The sequence below is a fragment of the Biomphalaria glabrata genome, chromosome 7 (genome assembly GCF_947242115.1).
Source record: "Biomphalaria glabrata chromosome 7, xgBioGlab47.1, whole genome shotgun sequence".
Classification (NCBI taxonomy): Eukaryota; Metazoa; Mollusca; class Gastropoda; family Planorbidae; genus Biomphalaria; species Biomphalaria glabrata.
In genome coordinates, this window is record NC_074717.1 from 22,993,876 (window position 1) to 23,015,821 (window position 21,946).

The window sequence follows — 21,946 nt, forward strand, 5'->3', positions numbered from 1 at the left end:
GCCGGGACGTCAACACTTGCCTCTCTCTACTGATCGGGTCTACAGGGATGAAAACCATCGCAATTTGGTGTCCGGTAGCTGAAGGAGTTTGCTTAGACCTACACATCAATTAATAGACCGATTTCTGAAGTCAACTTGTCCTATTTCTAACCTCCTCCCATTCATGCCTATAATGACAAGTTCCAAACAGAAAAAACAAAAGGTCCAGTTCATTATTTGTCACTTTTTAATCTCCATTTGAATACAAGACAAAATTCTTTAAGCACATTTGTATTGGCATCATCCAGTCTCACCAACAGGACCAAACTAAAGTGTTTTAATCATAGCATACATACGAGATGTTCTACTAACAGAAGTTTCATACAATCAGTGTGTTGGTACAAGTGTCACGTAGAATAGAATTGTTTAAAAAGATAATAAGGAGACATCGATTATGACATTTTAAAATGATTTTTTTCAATGAACAGAACATCTTGTTCACAAGTTGTCATTAAAGAAACCAGTTGTGTCCCATATTGTTGGGAATGGATTCACATAAAGTCCCATCATTAAGATAGTTGTCTTGTAGAACATGACTCTCAGGTTGGGGCCTAGATCAGAAACAAGTTGCCCAATATCTTTAATGGCCAACATGGACATTTGGAAGTATTTATATTAACTGTCATACATGTTGAACATAGTGATGTGGTTAAGGATGCACTTGTGTGACAAAGTGGAAACAAAACAGGATCCCTCAGTCTAGACGTCTAGGATGGAGAGAGGTCAAATAACTTTTACTAACCAAAGACATTTTCAGAGCTAAAGAGTTCAGTTTCACATGACCTAACTCGCGGTACCATACAAAGATCAACATGATTACTGGAGATGTTGATTTTAAAATTTACCTGACCTATATAACTAACAAAGGTGTACAACAATTGTAGTCAGCTACTTGATAAAAGAATTATCATATTGGGACAACTGGTTATGCAAACTGACAGTGATACCTCTGAAAGTTGGGCCAGCTAACAGTGGCACCTCTGCAAGTTGGACCAGCTATCAGTGGCACCTCTGCAAGTTAGGCCAGCTAACAGTGGCACTTCTGCAAGTTAGGCCAGCTAACAGTGGCACCTCTGCAAGTTAGGCCAGCTAACAGTGGCACCTCTGCAAGTTAGGCCAGCTAACAGTGACAACTTTGAGTTAAACCTTCGAAGTCCTCCAAAAACAGTAAATATATCTAAAACAAAATGTGACTAAATGAACACTTTGAGTGTATCTCATGTACTGTCCCAGCTGCAATAAACATGACGATACCAAAGGATTGGGGAAAAAAAGCTACAAGTATCCACATAATACTTAGGGAAAGAACACAAATGTGTCAGTACTAGAACTCGTACTTATATCTTAAGTCCATGACTTGTTCTTTTAGCCAAAGTCTTTCCACTATTGTCTGCAGTAAAACTAGACAAACAAAACTTGTGTGTCATGCTAAACCCATCACTTGTGACTACTTGTAGACTCAATACTCTCATATACTCATCTTCAAAGCATTAATTCCTGCCAATATATAATGTCAACATAACAGGTTACAAGTTCCATGTTTTTTTTTATTTACATTTTATCATAAAACAATATACCACACAGACGTTCAATTAAAAACTGCTGATTTGAGACATTAAAAAAAATGTGTATAGCTGCATATCAACATCATTCTTTATACACACAAGTAAACATCTAACACAGACTTTACACACTCACACAAATGAAAATCTAATGCTAACACAGACTGGTTACTGGGGAAAAAAAAGTGACAGTGAAATTTAAAACTTGAAAGGCATTTCATTTCTAGTTGCATAACTCTCAGTGTAACTGCATCCACTGTTCAGAAATATGACAATCTCTTAAAAATTTTAATATACAATATGCAGTCAAGTTAAGAGACAAAGATGAAATGGTTTTACAATTATATTGACTCCTAAATAACAAAATAAAAAAAAAATAATTCTAAACTTCCACAAGCAGGGTTTCACGAGGAAAAAAAATGTAGACATGATGGTAGTTAAAAAAAAAAAAAGCAGGCAACATTTAGTAAAATATTCAATTCATTGACAAAAACAATAAAATACTGATTTGATTCAGTACGAACATTAAAAAAATATATAACTCTCTTTAAATAACATTGAGGCTCGTGTTGAGGTTTTTTCCCATTCAGTATAATGTTTTCAATAAATAAATTGATCTACATTTATAAATAGTTTGTTATGACAAGTCTAATACTGCTTTCTATATAAATTAATAAATCATCAATAAAACAAGCCCTATATTAGATTATGTATAATATGTTTCTATACTACCAACTACTCACAACCGTACTCATCTTATCTATAGACTCCACACGGGGGTTTTAGTAACAGCCTTGTCAATTCTGATCACTTTGACAAGAACTTATTGAGCATTATTTTTTTATAAACAAATACTAGCTATTTGGAATAGAATTGTTATATAATAATTTTAAAAAATGTGGCTAGATATTCAATTGTGGAACTGTAGGTTTAAGATTTGTACAAAGATATATAAATATATATCATTCAAAAGTGTTTGTTGTATGTAGAAGGTTAAATGAACAATGAAATTCATCTTCTGTGCCTGGTCACTCAGTATTTACTGTACATCATGTTGAAAACAAATGCTGAACAAAAATATGTCTACTTAATTTTACATGCACAAAATAGTACAGAGGAATGCAGCGATGGTGAAGACAAACAAATGTGATATGATTTCATTCAACTAAACAAACAAAAAAGATCAATGCTACTTATAATATCACTTATTTTCTGATTGAGATTTTAGTTCAAGTGCAGTAAAAAAATGTTTGGTAGCTCAAGTCATGTATTTGGCAGTAAGGGGAAGGCGGAATAGCAAAACTGTCAATTGCACTTCAGTCACTGCTGTTACATGTAGATTAACATTCTTAATCTCAATGACATGGCATTAATGCAAATTAAAAGTATTGTTCAAAGTTTAAAACAATAGATCTGGCCTAATGAAACAAGAGACTATTCCTTCAAACTGCATCAAAACTTAAACTGTTCTGTAGCCATGTCAATGGCCCACTTAAACTTGTCTCTCATTGTCTTGTTGTACACCTTCTCAATGGGGACACCAAACTTCTTGCACCTGAAACAAAGGACAGCATACAGAAATGAGACAACTTCCCTTCAATAGTTGCTTAGCTAAGTGGCAACCAAAGAGAGGTAACTGGCTAGTGTCCCATTTATGGTGGAAGATAGATATAGACCCTAGCATCATCTATTCTAAAATGATATAATCTGTTGCACAGAATACAATCAGACTGAGCAGAAGGTATCAGTCTTAAACAATGCCTTCCTCTTATGTATAATAAATACACCTATAATCAAACTGTTTCTATAGATTAAAATTTTAATAAAATACACTCAAACCTTTTTTTCACTAAAATAATTATGATAGTGTGAAGGGTGTCATATGCGTGTGAATGCTTTTTTACTAACTAGTTATTTGTTTTGCGCAATTTGTTGTCATGAATCTTGTGTAAGCTTCAAGCCTTAGTTTTTTATACTTAATCAATGAAGAACATGGTAAGGCTGAATGTTCTTACTGTTTCATCATTGTAACGGGTTGCTAGGTTTGGGGCCCGAATTGACCTAGACATTGCATAGTAATCAGGGTTTCTGCACCAAAGTCAATTATGAAATTCCAGTTTTCCAGGACTTTTCCAGGAGAAATTTTAAAATTCCAGGACATAAAATTCACGCCAAAATATTACATAACAACAGTCAAAGTTGATTCATTTAGGTTTTATAATTAAATTACCATACTCATGGTATACATTCCTGCCATCACTGTCCAGAGTTTAGAAAATTCAGTGTTCACAAGCTGTCTAAAGAAATTATTCAGTCTATCAGAGGTGACACTGAAGAACTGGGAGGCAGCAGAACTTGTGGTTAAAATGAAAATGTGCAATTGTGTAAATTTTTTTTTTATACTATCACAGTCATTTGCACTGAAACGGCCAAGCAGAACCAAGATGCGCAAAGTGGCATATAAATCATTTACGGAGCTATCAAAATCTTGCAAAGGGCTTTGGGCTTTTGCCATTTTAAACTCTGGCCAATAGCATTCTTCAATGGAGATTTTTCAACGAGTTTGAGAACTGCTGTCAGCAGAAACTTTCTCCTTTCCATCTAGAAATTTAAAACATCACTAGTGCTGGCTTTAGTTTTAATTTAGACGATTTTTGGTGTCTGTCAAATCTACAATAAGCAGTGCTGCAACATTAGTACATTTTTTGAAAACAGCTGGTATTTTAAGTCTTTGCTAAAATGACTGAAGCATGCTAACGAGGTCTTGGGCCATAAAGCATTAAAGGGCAACCAACAATAGTGCATCTAATTAATATTTTGTTTTAGAAGAGATGAAGCTTTCCATTTTGACAAACAGCCTTTGAGGTGCCCAAAAGACTTTGTGTTGATTGCCTTCTTAGCAGTAATATAAAACTATGAATTTGTTGGGTTACTGGCTTAGCTGTCGGTGTAAAACAAGTGAGTCACTGATACTGTGGCAGCCCTTTGACAAATACGCCTATACAGCAGCCATCTGAGTTACCAGACTCGCTTGTGCTTATATCGGATTTCCGCTGCGATTTAAGTGGTGCTTTACCAATGTTTGAAATGATAATTTGTTGTTTGTTTTTATAATGACAACAAAAAGCTTTAGGGTCACTGAAGCCAAGATTTGTAGATCTAGAAATCTAGATTCAAGATAGATCTACATTTAGATCTAGATCTACATCTTTTTCAAGCCACAGTCTTGCACAGTGCATTAAACGATGTCTCGTATTTAGGCATTTTAATACAAACTAGTAGTATAGAATAGTGAATAGATTGGTAGATCTAGTACATTTTTTATGCATATTCTTAAAATATAAGAGAAATCTGAACTAATATCCTAGATTAGATCTACGATTCTTGTATAAAGCTAGATATAGATACTAGATCTATCTTAGACTTAGTTAAGTTGAACACAGTGCCACACACAATAAGAAACTAAGATTATATCTAGATCTAGTAATCTAGGTCACTGGACTAGACCTATTTATTAAATTGCCAGTGCGCAGAAGTAATATGATCTAATAATGTAGCCCGATGAAAATATAAGGGCACAAAATTAAACTGGAAAAATTAAGTCTAAAAAGATACGTAACAGAATTTGGATGAAAATCAACAAGCTCAGTGAAAAATCGATCCTATAACGATACTAATCTATAAATAGATAAGATCTATCTATTGTCAAGCAGCAGTAAACACATTCTGCACAAACTCGGAAACGCTAATTTCAAATTTAGATCTATTTCCGCCGCATCAGCCCATCCGCTTCAACGGTGACAATTTTTTTTTAATGCCCCCCCCCCCCCCCCCCGATCGGCAAAATTCCAGGACATTCAAGGAGATATTTTAAAATTCCAGAAGATTTCCAGGACTTTTTTAGTTTTTGTGAAATTCCAGGAGATCCCAGGACATCCTGGAATTTCAGGAGGCTGTGGACACCCAGAGTAATTTAGCCAGGTCTTGATTAGGTTTGTGCATAAGGTGTGTTACTTAGTCATGGTTATTAATATATAAATAGCCAATCACTTTTGTAAAGTAGCTTAATGCACCTTAATATTCAACATCCATTCATTTTCTGTTATTAAATGTTAAACAAGCATTGACCTTTTATTTAAGGTTCAAAGTTAGTTTGTTTAACATGCACTTTGTGTTTGTTGCAGTCATTCATTAATGCACTAGCCTGCTCTGGTGGTTCATTTAAATCACCCCTAGCTAATAGAGTTAATTAATGCATGGCACTTTTTGTAAACTTACCAAGCAACTGAAATTCTGGGATCCAAATAATTCAATTTTGATGTTCCCAAAGCAATCTCCTTGTTTTCATCCTTCCAATTGAAAAAATATTAAACATTTTAAAAACAGTAAAAAAATAAAATAAAAATATATATATATATATATATTATTACTTTCCTACAATTTAAAGCCAACGAAATAAAACTGTTACCTTGTCAGTTGCCTGTACTTCTAATTTAGTCAACTGTTCTTCAAGCCGCGCCAAAGTTTTCTTTTTATTCTCATACAGTCTGATCAACAAAGAGATAAAGAGGTGATTGCAATACTGGCTAGACAAATGTTGAGGTGTCAATACAAAATTACAGTATGACAAGCACAATGATAAACAATGAATATACAGTGACCCTTACGTTTTTGTCTTCATAGTTTTCTCTCTCTTATAATCAGCCTTGATCCCCTTGATTTCTTTCTTCACCTGCTTAATTTCTGCTTTTTTGGCGTCAATCTGCCAGGAAAGGAAATGATAATCTTATGCAATTAAGACAATACCATCGTGTTCATCGTTTTATGTTCAGCCAGCTGTTTTATATGTGACTAAATTACACACATGACATTGGAGATTAAGTCAGTCATAACCTTCTATCATGTAACTGCATCATTTTCCACCATGTAGAAAAATCCGTTTATTATTTTCCACCACATAAGTTAGTCAGCCAATTAAAAAAAAAAGTCAAAATTCAAGAACACATACTCCACATCAGAGAACAATCCAAAACAAATATTTAAGAAAATTAATAACACAGATACCCTAAAAGAAAGGGAGAAAGTAAAGCTCCAATACAAAATATAAAGCTGTTGCATACATTATCCAATGATGGAGAGAAAAAATACACACATCTTAAAAAAAAAAGATGCTCAGTAATATTTTACCTTCTTCATCAAGTTCTCCATTGATTTTTCAAAAGTCTTGGGGACAGCACGTTGATGGTTACAAAGAATGGCCACTGCCCTATTTGCTCGATTGTAGGTTAGCATCTTGGCTGCTACAGAGTCACTGGCTGAAGAAATTCAATAGAGAATGCACCCATTAGAATAAATGAATCAAAATAATGCATCTATCTTAAAGCACAAGTCATTCAAGTTGATAGCGTGAATTTCATAAGTAGTAATAATATTAAATACATTTACAATTCAGAAAAATGTGATGTATAGACTTACGATTTGTCAATAGCTCTAGCTGTTCAGACAGGGTCTTAGAGGCATTATAGGTACGGAATACTTTAGCAGTCAGTCCTTCCATCAAGTCTTGGAGATGTTTATTGAGAATGGTAGTCTGGAAATGAATCAAGTTGAAAATATGTGCTGTATGCAATAACTGACAATGCTATTATGAGACCATCATGATTTTTTTTTTACAACCTTGAAATACAACCTAATGACCCAAACTTTACTTTTGAAATTCCTATTTTAGCAATGTGCCAAAGGAATGAACAAGAAAAAAACAACAACAGAATCTATATATATATAAACTTGTCCTTATTTTGAAGCACACAAACACACATGTTACACAACAAAAATAGTTGATTATTAATAAATCTTGTTAAAAAAATATGTAAATGTGAGCTTAAGTGCATCAACTCTATAATGCTATCACTCATTTTCACTTTTTATCTCTTTTATATTCATATTAATCAATATTACTATATAGTAATTTAAATTATGACAGTAGGTGTATAATACTATTAAATAATACAATCTATTACACCTTGTTTTAAATTTGCCTTTTTTTGTTTGTTAAGCTTCCATTTTAAAAATGCCAAGACATTTCAAAACAGTTACATTACTTCCTTTTCAATTATATAACTTAATATTGTTTCAGGCCCAGTAACAGGAGCGGACTGGCTATATGGGCAAACGGGCAAATGCCCGGTGGGCCGGTACCAAATGGGCCGGTCTGGTAGCGACCAAAGAAAAAAAATCAATGCAGACAACTTTAAAAAAAAGTGACAGCAACAAGACACAAAGGCCCAAACACGTTTTCTTGTTGTTGTTTTTTTTTTTAAAATTATTTTTACAATTAATTTTGTTTAAAATTCAACAAGAATAAAATTTTAAGAATTACACTATACACTGTACGTGTTATCATTTGTAAAACGTTAGACCGTACTTTCTGCTATGCACAAGCGGCATGGCCTTCAACACTACTTTGATGTCTTCAAGACTGTGTTTGGCCTGATCATTTTGCTGGTCGGTATGGGCCTTTGATGGCACTCCTATTTTTGTTTTGCTCCTTCCCTCACCCGTTTTTTGATGGTTCCATGAAAGTTAACGAAAAAGAGGGATGGGAAAGGTTAAGTTAGAAAACATTGATATACGGCAAAAGGGGAGACAATTAGCTCTTTTATAAAACACATGCACACAGCCGCGAAATTGCAAACCACACAACTTATTTATAGCTCAATATGGGTATGAAGATCTACTTTCTGCGATTTGAAAGTAAGTTTCTTGTTGTTTATTTGTAATATCATAGATTTAAACATACTACACTTAAGGCTTACAAAAAAAAAATTATTATTTAATTAAAACATAAATCTAGATCTAAATCAATTTTATACCGTTGTGATTAACGGCAAACTTATGCTTAGTATGAAGTCATTGATGATGAAAATTATTACAATAATTACAATAATTTATATAGATCTAGCGCTGTCACATCAGATATTTAATGAAAGAAGATTTAGAATCATTTATATTTTAAATAATATATTCATATACCAGGGTTTCTGCACCAAAGTCTAATTGAAATTCAAGGAGTTTTCAAGGAGAAATTTAAAAATTCCAGGACATAGAGTTCGCGACAAAAAATTTATAAAAATATTTATAGCCCATATATATATATATATATATATATATATATATATATATATATATATATATATATATATATAGGTTGGAATAATTTAGATTTGATTACTAAATAAAAATAACTTACTCAAGATATTCAAAACATGCAAAAAATACATTATAAACTAGTATGAGTGTAAGGCCTACCATAAAACGCATCTTGAACATCCATTCTTTACAATATATTTACATATATACAAGGGTTTTTAATGTTTTTTAGAGTCCACTGATCTCCCTCACTTTGGTTTCTATTTCCAAAGTAAGTTTTTCAATTTGCTCTTTTTTAAGCTTTGCAGAGCGACGTAAAGCATTGGATTCTATTAAAAATTTGTGACTGTTAGTGTTTTCTGCTTTTTCTGCAAGCTTGTCCGCAGAGTCAGTGAGGCTTGTAATGTCCCTTTCGAACCTAGCTTTTTTGGCTTTCATAGCCTCAAGTTCTTCAAATTGATCGTTTCTTTTCCTTTTTAGGTTCTTTCTTTTTTCCTCCTCAGCCCTTTCTTCCAGATAAATTCTATACTTTGATCTGGCTGAAGCAGCAGCCATTCGCATGCCTGAAGAAATTGTTACATTTTTAATTCCTCCCATTGCTTCAATGCTGTTACAAATCATTCTCTTGGCTATAAGTGTTCTCTCCATCATGTTGACGCACATTGTCTCTTTATTGGTACTGAAACCTCTCTCGACCTGGGCTTGGCCATGAGACAGAATCAAAATTCCTCTCATTAGTGCCCATAGTTTACTGAATTCACTGTTAATATGTTGGTTAAAAAAAGTATCCAGTCTATCACATTGGATACTAAAGGACTGGAATACTATAGAATTTGTGGTGACAATGGAACTGTGCCACTGGGTGAATTCCGACTTGATATCATCACAGTCATCTGCGCTGACACGGCCAAGCTCAACTAAGTAGCTCAAAGTGGCATCTAAGTCTCTTAAAGAACCATCAAAATCTTCTACAATGTTTTTAGGCTGTAGCCATTTCAAACACTGGACAAGCTGATTTTTCAGTGGAGATTTTGTCATTAATTTTATGGCTGTTGTTACCAGAAACTTTCTGCTCTCCATTTAGATTTAGAGATTCGTCAAACAATAGTACAAAACCATCATTCACAGTTTTGAGCTTGTCCTTTAGAAGATCCTGGAAATAAGGACCAAGCCCAAAAGACACAAGATAGGATATTTTGTCTTTTCCACAAGACATTTTTTTAGCTATGTTGCTGTCAGGAAACATTCGAGCAAAATGATCAGCAATATCATGGCAACTGTTATATGAGTAATGAGAACACACCACTTTCAAAGCCCATAGTATCTCTGCGTTGATTGTCTCCTCTGTGGTCACGTGAGATTTGATTGATGATTGCGCCTGGGTTGACGTAGAGGTTGTTGGTATATTTTGGCTAGGATCAATGACTTGAGCAGCTTGCACCTATGGGGTTGGTGGCATAGCTGTAGGACAAGTGACAGTCGATGTAACTGTAGCAGCCTTTTTAGCAAATATGTGTGCAATCATTAAGCAGCCATCTGACTTTCCAGACTCTCGCTTGTGTTTATCTGATTTCATATGAGATTTAAGTGCTGCTTCACCCATGCATAATATGTCAATTTGTTTTTTACAATGACGACAAAAGGCTTTGGTGTCACTGACGGATGATTTTTGAAGCCAAGATCTGTAAATATCTTTTTCAAGCCAAAGCGCATTAAACGATGTCCCGTATTTAGGCATTGTAATACAAATGTAGGTTATAGATCTAGAAATAGATTTGGATATCTAGTATTCTAGGACAGTCCGATCAGATGATAGAACAATCAAGTCTCAAGACTAGAGCTACGTAACAGACTATAAATCTCTAGCTTAGGCTTGGATAAAGACTTGATTAAAGTTAAACCAAAGCCAAAGCACAAATCACAATAAAAGAAACGTAGATCATATACTTTATAGATCTCGAATAATCTAGATCTAGAAATAATAATCTAGTCTAGATATATTTAGATCTAGGCCTAGATCTAATTATTAAATTCACAATGCACATAGATCTAAGTAATAATATGATCTGATGAAAATATAAAGGCACAAAATGAAACAGGAAAACAGTTTTGAAGATGCGTAACGTAAACTTTTGATCCAATTTGGATGAAAATCAACGTGTCCACTGAAAAAACGATCCGATATCGATGCTTTATATAGTGAAGGAGCGGTAAACACCTTCTGTGCAGACTCGGAAACGGTAATTTCGAATTTATTTCCGCCCGCGCCGGCCCATCCTCTAATAATTTTTTTTAAGCCGATTTTTTTTTTTTCCCGATCGGCGAAATTCCAGGACATTCAAGGAGATATTTTAAAATTCCAGGAGATTTCAAGGACTTTTTCAGTTTTTTTGAAATTCAAGGAGATTCAAGGACATCCTTGAATTTCAGGAGGCCGCGGACACCCTGATATACAAATCTCGTTTTTGAGAATGTACTAGGAGGAAGAGCTTTTCACATTTAGAAGTACCTCTCTAACCGTTCTGCTTTCTCTTATCTTTTAAATGAATATATATATCAGACCTGCCTACCAAAAAAAGTCCAAATGCGTAACGCTGATGGTCAAAATGCGTATTTTGGCACCAGAATGCGAAACACTTACGCGATGCACTATTTTGTCATATATATATATATAATATTAGATCTAGATGTCATGATTAGATCTACAATCTAAATCTAGATCAATACGACAATAGAGATGATATCTAGACTAGATCTATGTCTATATAATGAATATAATCTACTCTAGATCTGGACTCAAAGAGTATTACCGATGCAGTGGATCCGCTGCAAACGTAGGTCTACTCCAAACTTTTCGTAGGCCTACCTTCATCCTTGATCTATTCTATACTAAGACTAAGAATCTAGTTTAGATCTAGACTAGATGGTAGTAGATGTTATCGATCTAGATCTAGTCAATCTAAATCATACTACAACTAAATTGGATCTAGATCTAGATTGTAGAGTAATGTACAGAATCATGACATAACGTAATGACTAGCTAGAAAGCTGCTAGATCTATTCCTGTATAACAAGTTATCTAGATTCTAGTTTGGTGTGCATTCAGGCATGGTAACATTAAAGACAGTCTAGACTAAAATACTGGATCTAGTTTTAGAGTATGGAAGATTCTAGTTTGGTGATAGGCCTCTAGATCCAGACTTAGAAGATGTTCCTGAGGGTCTATATATTTATTTAACTCTTTAATGAATACATGCATAATACCCTCTAACATATGAGTGTTCAAGATATAGATTGTCTTGACCTCCAGACCAAATTTAATTTTAAGATTATATTATGAAAAATTATAATGATCAAACCAGTTTTCAGTGTGGACAATCAGCAATTTGTTTTTTTAAACTCATGAAGAGTTTGAAAGCTGATAAGAGAAACTGTAAAAGAAAATTATTGATGTTCTATACTTACATTTAATCTGTCAAACAAATCATCCTCAGGTTGTTTGTTTTCCATAAACAGCTCCAAGTTCTTGAACACTCTTTTCTCTACTGGAATAGCATTCTGATAACGAATGGAATCTTTACCTAGGAAATCAAACTCAACCACATACTGCTTGCCATCTTTTTCATTGTGCAGTGTTATATGTTCCACTCTGAGTGAACAGCAACCCACTGTGTCTGCTGTCTCGCCCTCCTCTTTTTCGTTACCTGCTCTCAGTGCCAGCTACAGATCATACAGTGCACAGTATTAGTTGAGTTCATAGTTATTTGTGAAATTTAACATAGGATATTGGAAACATAGTAGTTTAGTACAATCATTAATTTATCATTTGTTTAAATTATTTAATACTGTTAAAATATTTTTTTTTAAATTATTAACATTTTATTTAATAAACAGACAATATTTCCAGGTCAAAGTAAGAACAATGGTATTTAATGGACTAAAAAATTTTTTTCACAATGTGTTGCTATTCTCAATCCATTTTTTTTCCTGTATTCCCTGGCAACCACCCCCCCACAAACACTATGTTAAGAAACAAAGATGTGCTTCTGGAAAGAAAGGGTTGACTTTTTTCATATGTTATGACAATAGTTTTGATATGTTAAGTCCTTAATAACACCCTGAAATATGCTGCTGAATACCTTATCAATGAAATATAGAGCAACAGCACGTTGTCGCACTCTCATTTCTTTAGATTTCCAATCCTCCTGGTAGTTGGCACGTATTTTGTCCACACATTTGTGAAGTTTACGAGCAGTCTCATATTTCTGCCAGTCTTTTTCACCCTTTAACAAATAATTTTAATTAGGAAAATTAGATAATGCTAAACATCCCTGAATTTTATGGAATTGTATTCACATGAAAAAAAAAAAAAAAGATTTTTTTTGCTAATAGCATTCAAGGAGGGAACAGATTCATAGTCAGTGACTGTGTATATATAAATCACTTTTTAGTTTCTTTCAATAGCCATCACAATCAGTTCTAGTGTTATTAGATTAACTCAAGTCTAAATTATTTGATAGTGTTTAATAAGAGAATGTAAACTAATTTCATTGTCAACCAGAACAATAAATACAATTATATGAGAACACTTTTCAAACACATGAAATATGTTGTCTTTTTTTTTTTTTTTTTTTACATCAAAACTCAGGACTAGATTTATACATTAAATGAACAATATCAAATGGTAGCGAAACATGGGTTTTTGAAAGTTTTTAGAAATTTTACTTATCATTTAACTTTTGATAATAGTAAATGTTTTAGTGCACAATAGCTGACAAATTGTTTGGAAAAAAAAAAAAGAAAAGAAACCTTTAGCTTGGATGCTGCATTCAACATAACATATTTAGTGGAGCCCTGTATACTCTCTGTCCAGCTTGCTAACCAAGTCACTGTGTTATCATGTCGGACTTCCTTCCATTTGTGACCGGCTGGAGGAACTGGGATTTTGGAGTCTCTGTGTAAACATATGACAAGTCAAGTTAGATCAAGTTTCAAGTCAAGCTGATAGGTCAAGTTTTGGTTAAAATGGCCACCAAGTAAAACAAAAAGAAAGAATAGAGCAAAATATTGGTCTTACTTGCTACAGTTAATGACAACATCCTCAGGGTTTATTCTCCTCTTTAACATGCCTTGTTTGGGATGATCTCCACGGCCCCTAAACAAGCCTGGAGGTTCAATTCTGAAGTTTCCAATTTTCTCTTTGTGATGATCAATGATACAGAAGCCATACTCTTTTGTTATCTCCTCATTTTCTTTTTTTATTTTCTGTTACAAAAAGCAACAACATTCAAACAATACCATAAACATTAATCCCATGTACAGTGTCAAGTAAAAACATATCTATTTCTACTGAAAAAGAAATTCCAGTGACAAGCACCTGCTTTTCTTCTTTAGACATGGCCTTTCTTTCCTCCGATTTCTTTTTGAAATAATCCAAAATCTCATGAAAATTGCATTTCTTTATGTCTGTAATAATAGCTTGTTCTTCTTTAGTCATAACCTGATCAACAGAAAGTACAAAATTTAAAAGAGAAACAAGCTAAAAAAATTTTTGTAAGAAAATAGGTTGTTTTTTTTTTGGTCTCTTAAAACTGAAAAGAAGATACAAACTTTTCTCCAGTCTTTCATGAAGTTTTTGTTAAAAACGTCACGAGTGGTGTAGTCATGGTCAAGCATGCGTCCATAAAAAGTAGCAACCTCTTCCGTTTCTGGAGCAAGTTGCATAGGTTTACCTGATAAAATTTAATGTTTAGATATTAAGATCAAGGAACAAAATATTAATTAACATCATAAACTGGAAGCTTACAAAAAATTTATTTTAAAAAATAGGTAATGAGCATAGAAAAAAAAAAAATAGAAACAATACAGAGACATACCATCATAATAAAATCTGACATTTTTAGGTAAAGGGTCATATTTTGGAGCAAACAGAGGTCCTTTATGTTCCAGGAATGTCCACTTGACACCAGTGTCTTCTCTCTTTTCTTCCCACCTAGACAAAAAAGGTTACATCTAAACTGAGTTTCAATTCATAAAATACTACCTAAATTTTTGAACTCTTAGGACATAAGTGAATTAGGAAAAGATTTATACCAACATACCATTTCCAAACCTCCTGCTCCTCTTCTGTACCTTTCTTTTTTCTCTTTGTAACTGGCTCAATGTTTTCTTCTTTAATATCTTTAGTTGCTTTCTTTTTCTTAGCCTTTCAACAATAAAAAAAAAAATAAATCTTGATAACATCTTTTTACAATTCCTTTATTCAGCATGCAAATTCATGGGAACATAATAAAAAACATAGACACAGATATCAAAAACAGCTCTAACGATTTTCCTAGAAATAAGTTAGAAGTATATCTTTAGAAAATGAATTACTAGCTAGTTGGCTATACTGGGAAAACTCTAGTTTGACCGTTATAATTAAAAAAAAAACATCATCTTTTTGAGTTAAATAAATAAATAGACATTCAGGAAAATTGTTTAAGTCTGTATCATTAGAATTTTGTATACTATAGAGTAGATTTATACATTAGCAGATTTTTTTGTGGGGAGGAGGGAATAGGGATGGGGTAAAATGTACCTTTTTATTCTACTGGAACTGAATCACTAATAATTAATCAATGGAAATGTGTTCATGTAATTCATCATGATGACATATATTATAAAGTATGGGATGAAATTTAGCTGAAAACAAAATGTTAATTATAGGTAATGTAATCCTGTTGTTACCTGTGTATCTTTGATAGTTTTTTTCACAGTTTTCTTGTCTAGCTTAAGTTTTTTAGCTTTACCTGCCCTGAAAAAATGAACATGAATATATATGTGTGTGTCAAGTCTGTATATATATATGTATATATATATATATATATATACATGTATATATATATATATATATATATGTATATATATATATATATATATATGTATATATATATATATATATGTATATATATATATATATATGTATATATATATATATATATATGTATATATATATATATATATATATATATATATATATATATATATATATATATATATATATATATATATATATATATATATATATATATATATATATATACATACATTCTGTAAAAAAAAAAAAAGTGTAAGATGTAAACATGTAAAAGGTTGTCAAACTAATCACCGTGCAGATAGTGGAACATCACTGTCTTCATCTTCTTCATCGTCATCTTGTCTATCATCTTCATAATCTGACTCTTCTTTAGGTCTTTTTAATGTAGTGGACCTCTTGCGCGCAGACTAGAGATGAGAGATATTTTTTATTTGTTAAACAAATTTCTTCTGTTAAAAAAAAAAATGTCAACATCTAAACAGGTATATTATTAAATACTTCTGAGTAATTATATTATCCTTACCAAAGGTTTATCATCTTCATCATCACTTTCATCTTGATCAACTTCCATCTTTACTGGAGAAACCTTTTCTATCTTCACTGGAGAGTCAAACTCCTTCTTAACAGGAGAGCTATGGTTGTTCACAGTGAAATTTTTGCTAGTACCATCGATGGGTTCAGACTTGACCACTACCTTGTTCTCTTCAACACTAGGCTTGACATCTTTTGACTTGGACGAATGGGAATGTTTACTGCTATCCTCACCACTTTTAGATGATGATTTGTGTTTGTCTCCATCTGAGGACTTGTGTTTAGATGAGGAGGATGAAGATGATAATGATTTGTGCTTGTCTTTACTGCTTGAGCTCAAATCTTTACTCTTGTCTCTGTGCTTGTCAGAAGATGAGGAGTGGCTACTTTTGTCTTTGCTGGAACTGCTCCCTTCCTTTGCTTTGCTGCTGCTGGTGTGACTGTCTTTACTGCTACTATGACTTTCTTTATTTTTGGAACTGCTACTTTCTTTAGGCTTGCTGCTATGTTTATCAGATGATGAAGATGTACCATCCTTGGACTTGCTACTGCTACTGCTGCTTTTATCTTTGTGAACCGAAGAGCTTTCCTTGTGAGATGATGAGCTGCCACCTTCTTTGTGTTTAGATGAGCTAGAGGAACTGCTGTGTTTTGAACTGCTACCATCACGATGTTTAGATGAGGATGACGAGGAGCTGTGTCCTTCCTTGTGTTTAGAAGAGGAAGAACTAGAGCTGTGCTTGCTACTTGAGCTATGTTTAGATGAGCTTCCATCCTTGTGCTTGGACGAGCTAGTTTTTTCTTTATCAGAGCTACTTGATTTACCAGAGCTGGAATGGTGATGACCATCCCCATGTTTATGACTTGATGTATTATTATTGTGGTATTCCAACCCATTTTGACTAGGTCCATTCTCTTGCTTAGCCCATCCAGAAGTTTCAGAGGCTGAACCTACAGAGTCTTCACTTAATCCATTCATTTTGGTTTGGTTGTCTCCCACTGAAAAATAAAATTCAAGGGATGAAGAGCAGAGCATGGTTTGCTTGGCCACAGACATCCAATACACTCAATTCTGTCAGAAGTTTAAGTTAATGCTTGTCCATTTACACTTTTGGTTTGTACTATCAGCTGTTATAGAAAAATTGATTTCTTTTTTTAAGTTAGATTTTAAATTAGATTTTTACCCCCTTTTTTTTTGTTTAAATATTAAAAAAGAAAAAAAAAATTTATGTTTAAGAAATGGGATTTTTAACATTTATGGTTGAGGATTAGTCAATATGCTAAAAGTATATAAACATTCCTGACGTCAAAATATAAAGGTTTTAAATATTTTGAACTCAATACCTTCATCTTGTACTTTAACTTCAAGTAATTGTAAATGTAAAGGTCATCTGTTAACAAAAGTGTCATGTGGCCAGCACAACAAAAACCTTTACTTTTCTCCAACTTATGTCAGGTACCCATTAAAGTTGGGTGCAGCGAGGGGCACCAAAAAAATCCTGATATTCAAAATAACAGTCTTCATGATCCAAACCTGAGACTCAGCCACCAAGCATTTTAAGTAATTGTACAACAACCAAAAAATAAACATTTTGATAAATAAGAATCTAAATCTATAGAGTTAAAACAATGAAAATGATGCAAAAACTTGAAAACAACTTTCTAGTATACATACAGACTACTAAATCTAATCTAGATCTAGAGACCAAATCATATAAACCTGTACATATTTAATTTATTTTTCCATATCAAAAACATCAAATATATAGATCTAGAATAACCTTGATAGATCTATTTACTAGTATAGTCAGTAAAGAACTAGACAGTGGCGTCACCAAGGGATGACACCCAAGTAGAACAAAAAAAATCTTTTTTTTTTTTTTTTTTGCATTTTTTTAATATGCAGACAATTTTTCTAAAAATTAAGTGACAGTAGCTAGACACCAAATATGTGCTTCGGCATAATTTATATATATATATATATATATTTTATAGGTACAAATAATTCATTAAAATACCCCAAACAATTTGTGTTGACAAGAGGCGTACAAAGGGCATAGCAAACAGTAGAATTTGCTTTGTATTTTTTTTTATATTTGAGTATTAACCAATTGATAATAATAATCTTATCAATATTTAAGAGATTAAATAATTAAATTGTGTTATTTCATCTTCAAAGTAGAACCCTCCTAATTTCTTTTTGAAAAATGTTAGCAACAAGATTGATTTAAAAGGTTCTTTTGAAAAAGACATTATAATGCGTCTTTACCAATGAGATTCTAGATTCTACTTTATGAGAGGATGGACTTATTATTTCTTCCAAGTAAAGCACCCTCATACTATTCTCCTCTTTTGACTGAACAGAACAAATCAAATAAGAACTCAAAATTAAAATGTTATTTAACCTTGGTTAGGCCAATATTGGAATATGCATCCTCTATTTGGGACTCTTCAACTCATGAAAACATTCAGAAACTTAAATAGACACAAAATAGAGCAGTGAGATTCAAAACAAACAAATATTCACATTTGATTAGAGTAAAACCTTTAGTAAAATCACTAAATTTAGAAACCCTTCAGGATAGAAGACTTAAAAGTAAAGTAGCAATTATACATAAAATATTAAACCATAATCTTCAAATACAAAAACAAAACCTAATAGAATACTCAGAAACAAAAAAAGATAAAGGCACATTCCTTGTTCCATATGCTAGGACAAATTTGTACAAATGCTCCTTCTTTCTAGTGCTTTTAGAGCATGAAGTAGGTTGCCTGAGTCAGCCAGGAAAACCAATGACTTGGCAAAATTTAAGTCATTGATTAAAATGCATGACTAGATTGACCTAGGTACATGCATAGGATGTAATTATCTTCCTTTTTTTGTAGTAACATCTGTATTTCATAAGTTAAGATGAGAACAGTACTGATAAAAGATGTCTTGCTGAACATGAAGATGATCTTACGATGATCAAGCCCATTACAAACTTACATGCTCTACTGCATCAAATGTCTCTCACCATGCCCCCCCCTTATTTGACTTGCAATATTTTAGTTAGAAAAATAAGAGATGCAAATAGAATGAGTTTCTGTAGGTCAGAAATGCAGGAAAAAGGTTAGGTTTCATTGGGGGAGCTTCATTTTGGTCTAACCTGGTGTCAGAAGTTAAAGTTTAAGAAACACTAGTATAAATATAACATAAAACCATTTCCGTAAAATGAGGCGAGGTGGCTGAGCAGTAAAGCGCTTGGCTTCTGAACAGGGAGTCCCGGGTTCGAATCTTGGTGAAGACTTGAATTTTAAATTTCAGGATCTTTGGCACATCTGAGTCTACCCAGCTCTAATGGGTGCCTGACATAAGTTGGGGAAAAGTAAAGGCATTTGGTCGTTGTGCTGGCCACATGACACCCTTGTTAATTGTAGGCCACAGAAACAGATGACATTTACATCATCTGAAGGGGAACTTTTTTTCTTTTATTTCCATAAAGTCAAATTAAAACGAATTTGATTGATGTTAAGTCTATTTCTAATTATAATAATTTTACAATGCTTTCCCCCCCCCCCCTGGAGTTAGTTGTTATAATGCTTTGAGATCTAAATGATTTAGACCTAGATCTCAGTATTACTGACTGGTATGATAGTACAGGTTATTATATGTTTCGGCACCACATATCTATGAAAGATGTGTGTTACTAACATAGTTGCACAATAAAAAAGGATGTATTTCTCTATTAGATATATATATGTTTATTTTTCCCACCTTCAATTAAAATCTTCAGAAAAGTGTCTACCTTCATTTTTTTTATTTATTGACTTACTGTATAACGAAAACCATGCCAGTAAAGTTTACACTCTCGTAAAAGTAATAGATCTTGGTCTAAGCAGTTAGAACTAGATCTTGTAAGCTAAGAATAAAATATGTGTTAAGAATAGATCTTGACTATGTCAGTGTGTATTTTCTCACCTGACCACTCAACATACAAAAAAAACACTATTGCGTGGTTGTCTTGTCATGAACGACTACACGTAACCTACTAAAGTTTTAGGCTTTAGGCTACCCTTACACTGACCAGTTTGTTAGAATCAGTCAGACACAATCTTTTACATTTTGGGACAGGGAGGGGTGTGGATGAAAATGTTTCATGAATGGGTTACCCTTATGCTTTTAGATCTCTATATATTACTGTACCAGTGACTAACATAGCTATGGACTAGGCCGTCACTAAACCTAACAGCCATTATAAGAATGAAGCAATACAATCGGTTAGATCTAGATTTGCTTCTAATTTCAGTATTTTTTAGGGAAGTGACGAACCTAACCTAAAAACAAAATCACAAAGAACCCCATTTTTTTTTTAGATGTCACGAATTTACTGTCTAATTTTATTTAATTATAAAACTTTCTCAGAAGCATTTAAATAAAAAATGGTAAAATGTTTATACTATTACAACTTTTTATGCAGAATTTAAATATATCTAGATCTATAACTCAAATTTGAAAAACCATCAGAGTTTCCCTTTAATATTAACTGTTATAGTATTAAGTATTATTAATATCATTATCATTTAATGAGATATATATAATATATATATATATATATATATTTATATTCTCAGTCAGATATATCTAGATTCTAGATCTAGATCTATCTACCTTTCTATAAGTATATATCCTCTTAGAACTAGACTAGATTCTAGTAATCTAGATTATTCTAGATTCTAGACTAGTACTAGATTCTATCTACTGAGTCTAGAGTCTAGAGACTACATTTTATTTATCATTTTCAAATATCATGTGACTATCTAGAATTCTAGAATCTAGATCTATTGAATTCTAGACTAGTGAGTGACTATCTAGATCTAGTGACCAGTCTAGATCTAGATAGTTAGATTCAATGTAAACTCTCTTACACTTAAAAATTAATCTAAAAATAAAAGGCCATGCTTACCAAAATTCTCCTTCAAACTCTCGGCCTTTAAAACAAAGAAAAGAACAAAAAACTAGACTAGAGTCACTATCGTTGTATTCAACAAGCTTGCTTCATAAACTTAATAAACATTTTATAAGTAACTTAAAAAGCAACAAGAAACTGAAACACAATTTAGACATTACGATACAGCAAAACGTTAATTAATGTAGATTAAGAAAATGTATATAAATCTTTAAATAAACGAAGAAGAATAGTGCAGTGGGTCAAATGGGCTTTAATTTTCGAACTTAGATTTTTTTTCAGCCATCTTGGGACTTAGCCGCAAAATGCTTGTTAACACACAGCAGTTCAACCCGAGCACATTAGTGTATTTCATTAACAAATTACGCTAAAACATTGATAAAATAAATCACTAATTAAAATGTTCTTACGGAAGAATGTTGTGGTGACTGACTATCTTCAACAGAAGACATTTGATGTGAAATAACGCAGTAGTTTTTTTGATCACTGAAATGGCGGACAGCGACTCCACGGCAAAGTCCCTATTTCATGTCAGTAGGCATGCGCAGTAAAAGAACTTAGTCGCTGGCGACGAAGGCGTTCAGAAAAAAAAACACGCTAAGTCCGCTTGCCTTTTTTTTAAACTTAAGTCTAGACTAGCTCTAATCTAGATAGATCAAGTGAGAAAAACATGGATCTCAGAGTATCTCGTATCATACATATCTATTTCCTTAACAGATCAAAAGTAAAAGATAGCACTAGATAGGCCTTTAGATCTATATTATTATATAGGCCTATATATTTAAACAAAAAAAAAAAGGAAAAATCTTTTTTAAAAGTATTCATTTATACCATATAAATCTATAAAGTGAGAGTAA

At 32.8% G+C, this 21,946-nt stretch overlaps 1 protein-coding gene across 1 annotated transcript; it reads right to left on the bottom strand.

Annotated features, from left to right (window-relative positions):
* Nucleotides 1-208: 208 nt before the first annotated feature.
* LOC106070838 (DNA topoisomerase I, mitochondrial-like) lies at nucleotides 209-21,644 on the bottom strand. Its single transcript, XM_013230811.2, has 19 exons — nucleotides 21,500-21,644; nucleotides 21,087-21,111; nucleotides 16,133-17,139; nucleotides 15,901-16,016; nucleotides 15,480-15,546; nucleotides 14,852-14,955; nucleotides 14,627-14,742; nucleotides 14,361-14,482; nucleotides 14,128-14,250; nucleotides 13,828-14,015; nucleotides 13,560-13,704; nucleotides 12,890-13,033; nucleotides 12,216-12,470; nucleotides 7,077-7,191; nucleotides 6,789-6,916; nucleotides 6,269-6,363; nucleotides 6,070-6,148; nucleotides 5,880-5,950; nucleotides 209-3,156 (listed from the first exon to the last, which is right to left on the bottom strand). Exons 1-19 carry the CDS (start codon nucleotides 21,539-21,541, stop codon nucleotides 3,054-3,056), a joined length of 3,045 nt encoding a protein of 1,014 aa, XP_013086265.2. The 5' UTR covers nucleotides 21,542-21,644; the 3' UTR covers nucleotides 209-3,053.
* Between the last annotated feature and the right edge of the window lie 302 nt (nucleotides 21,645-21,946).

Coding starts and splice junctions, on each gene's coding strand:
- LOC106070838 (XM_013230811.2), bottom strand. CDS start 21,541: ATGTCTTCTGTTGAAGATAGTCAGTCACCACAACATTCTTCC. Junction 14,251..14,360: donor TCATGAAAGACTGGAGAAAA/GTTTGTATCTTC, acceptor TCTGTTGATCAG/GTTATGACTAAAGAAGAACA. Junction 14,016..14,127: donor TGTCTAAAGAAGAAAAGCAG/GTGCTTGTCACT, acceptor TTTTTGTAACAG/AAAATAAAAAAAGAAAATGA.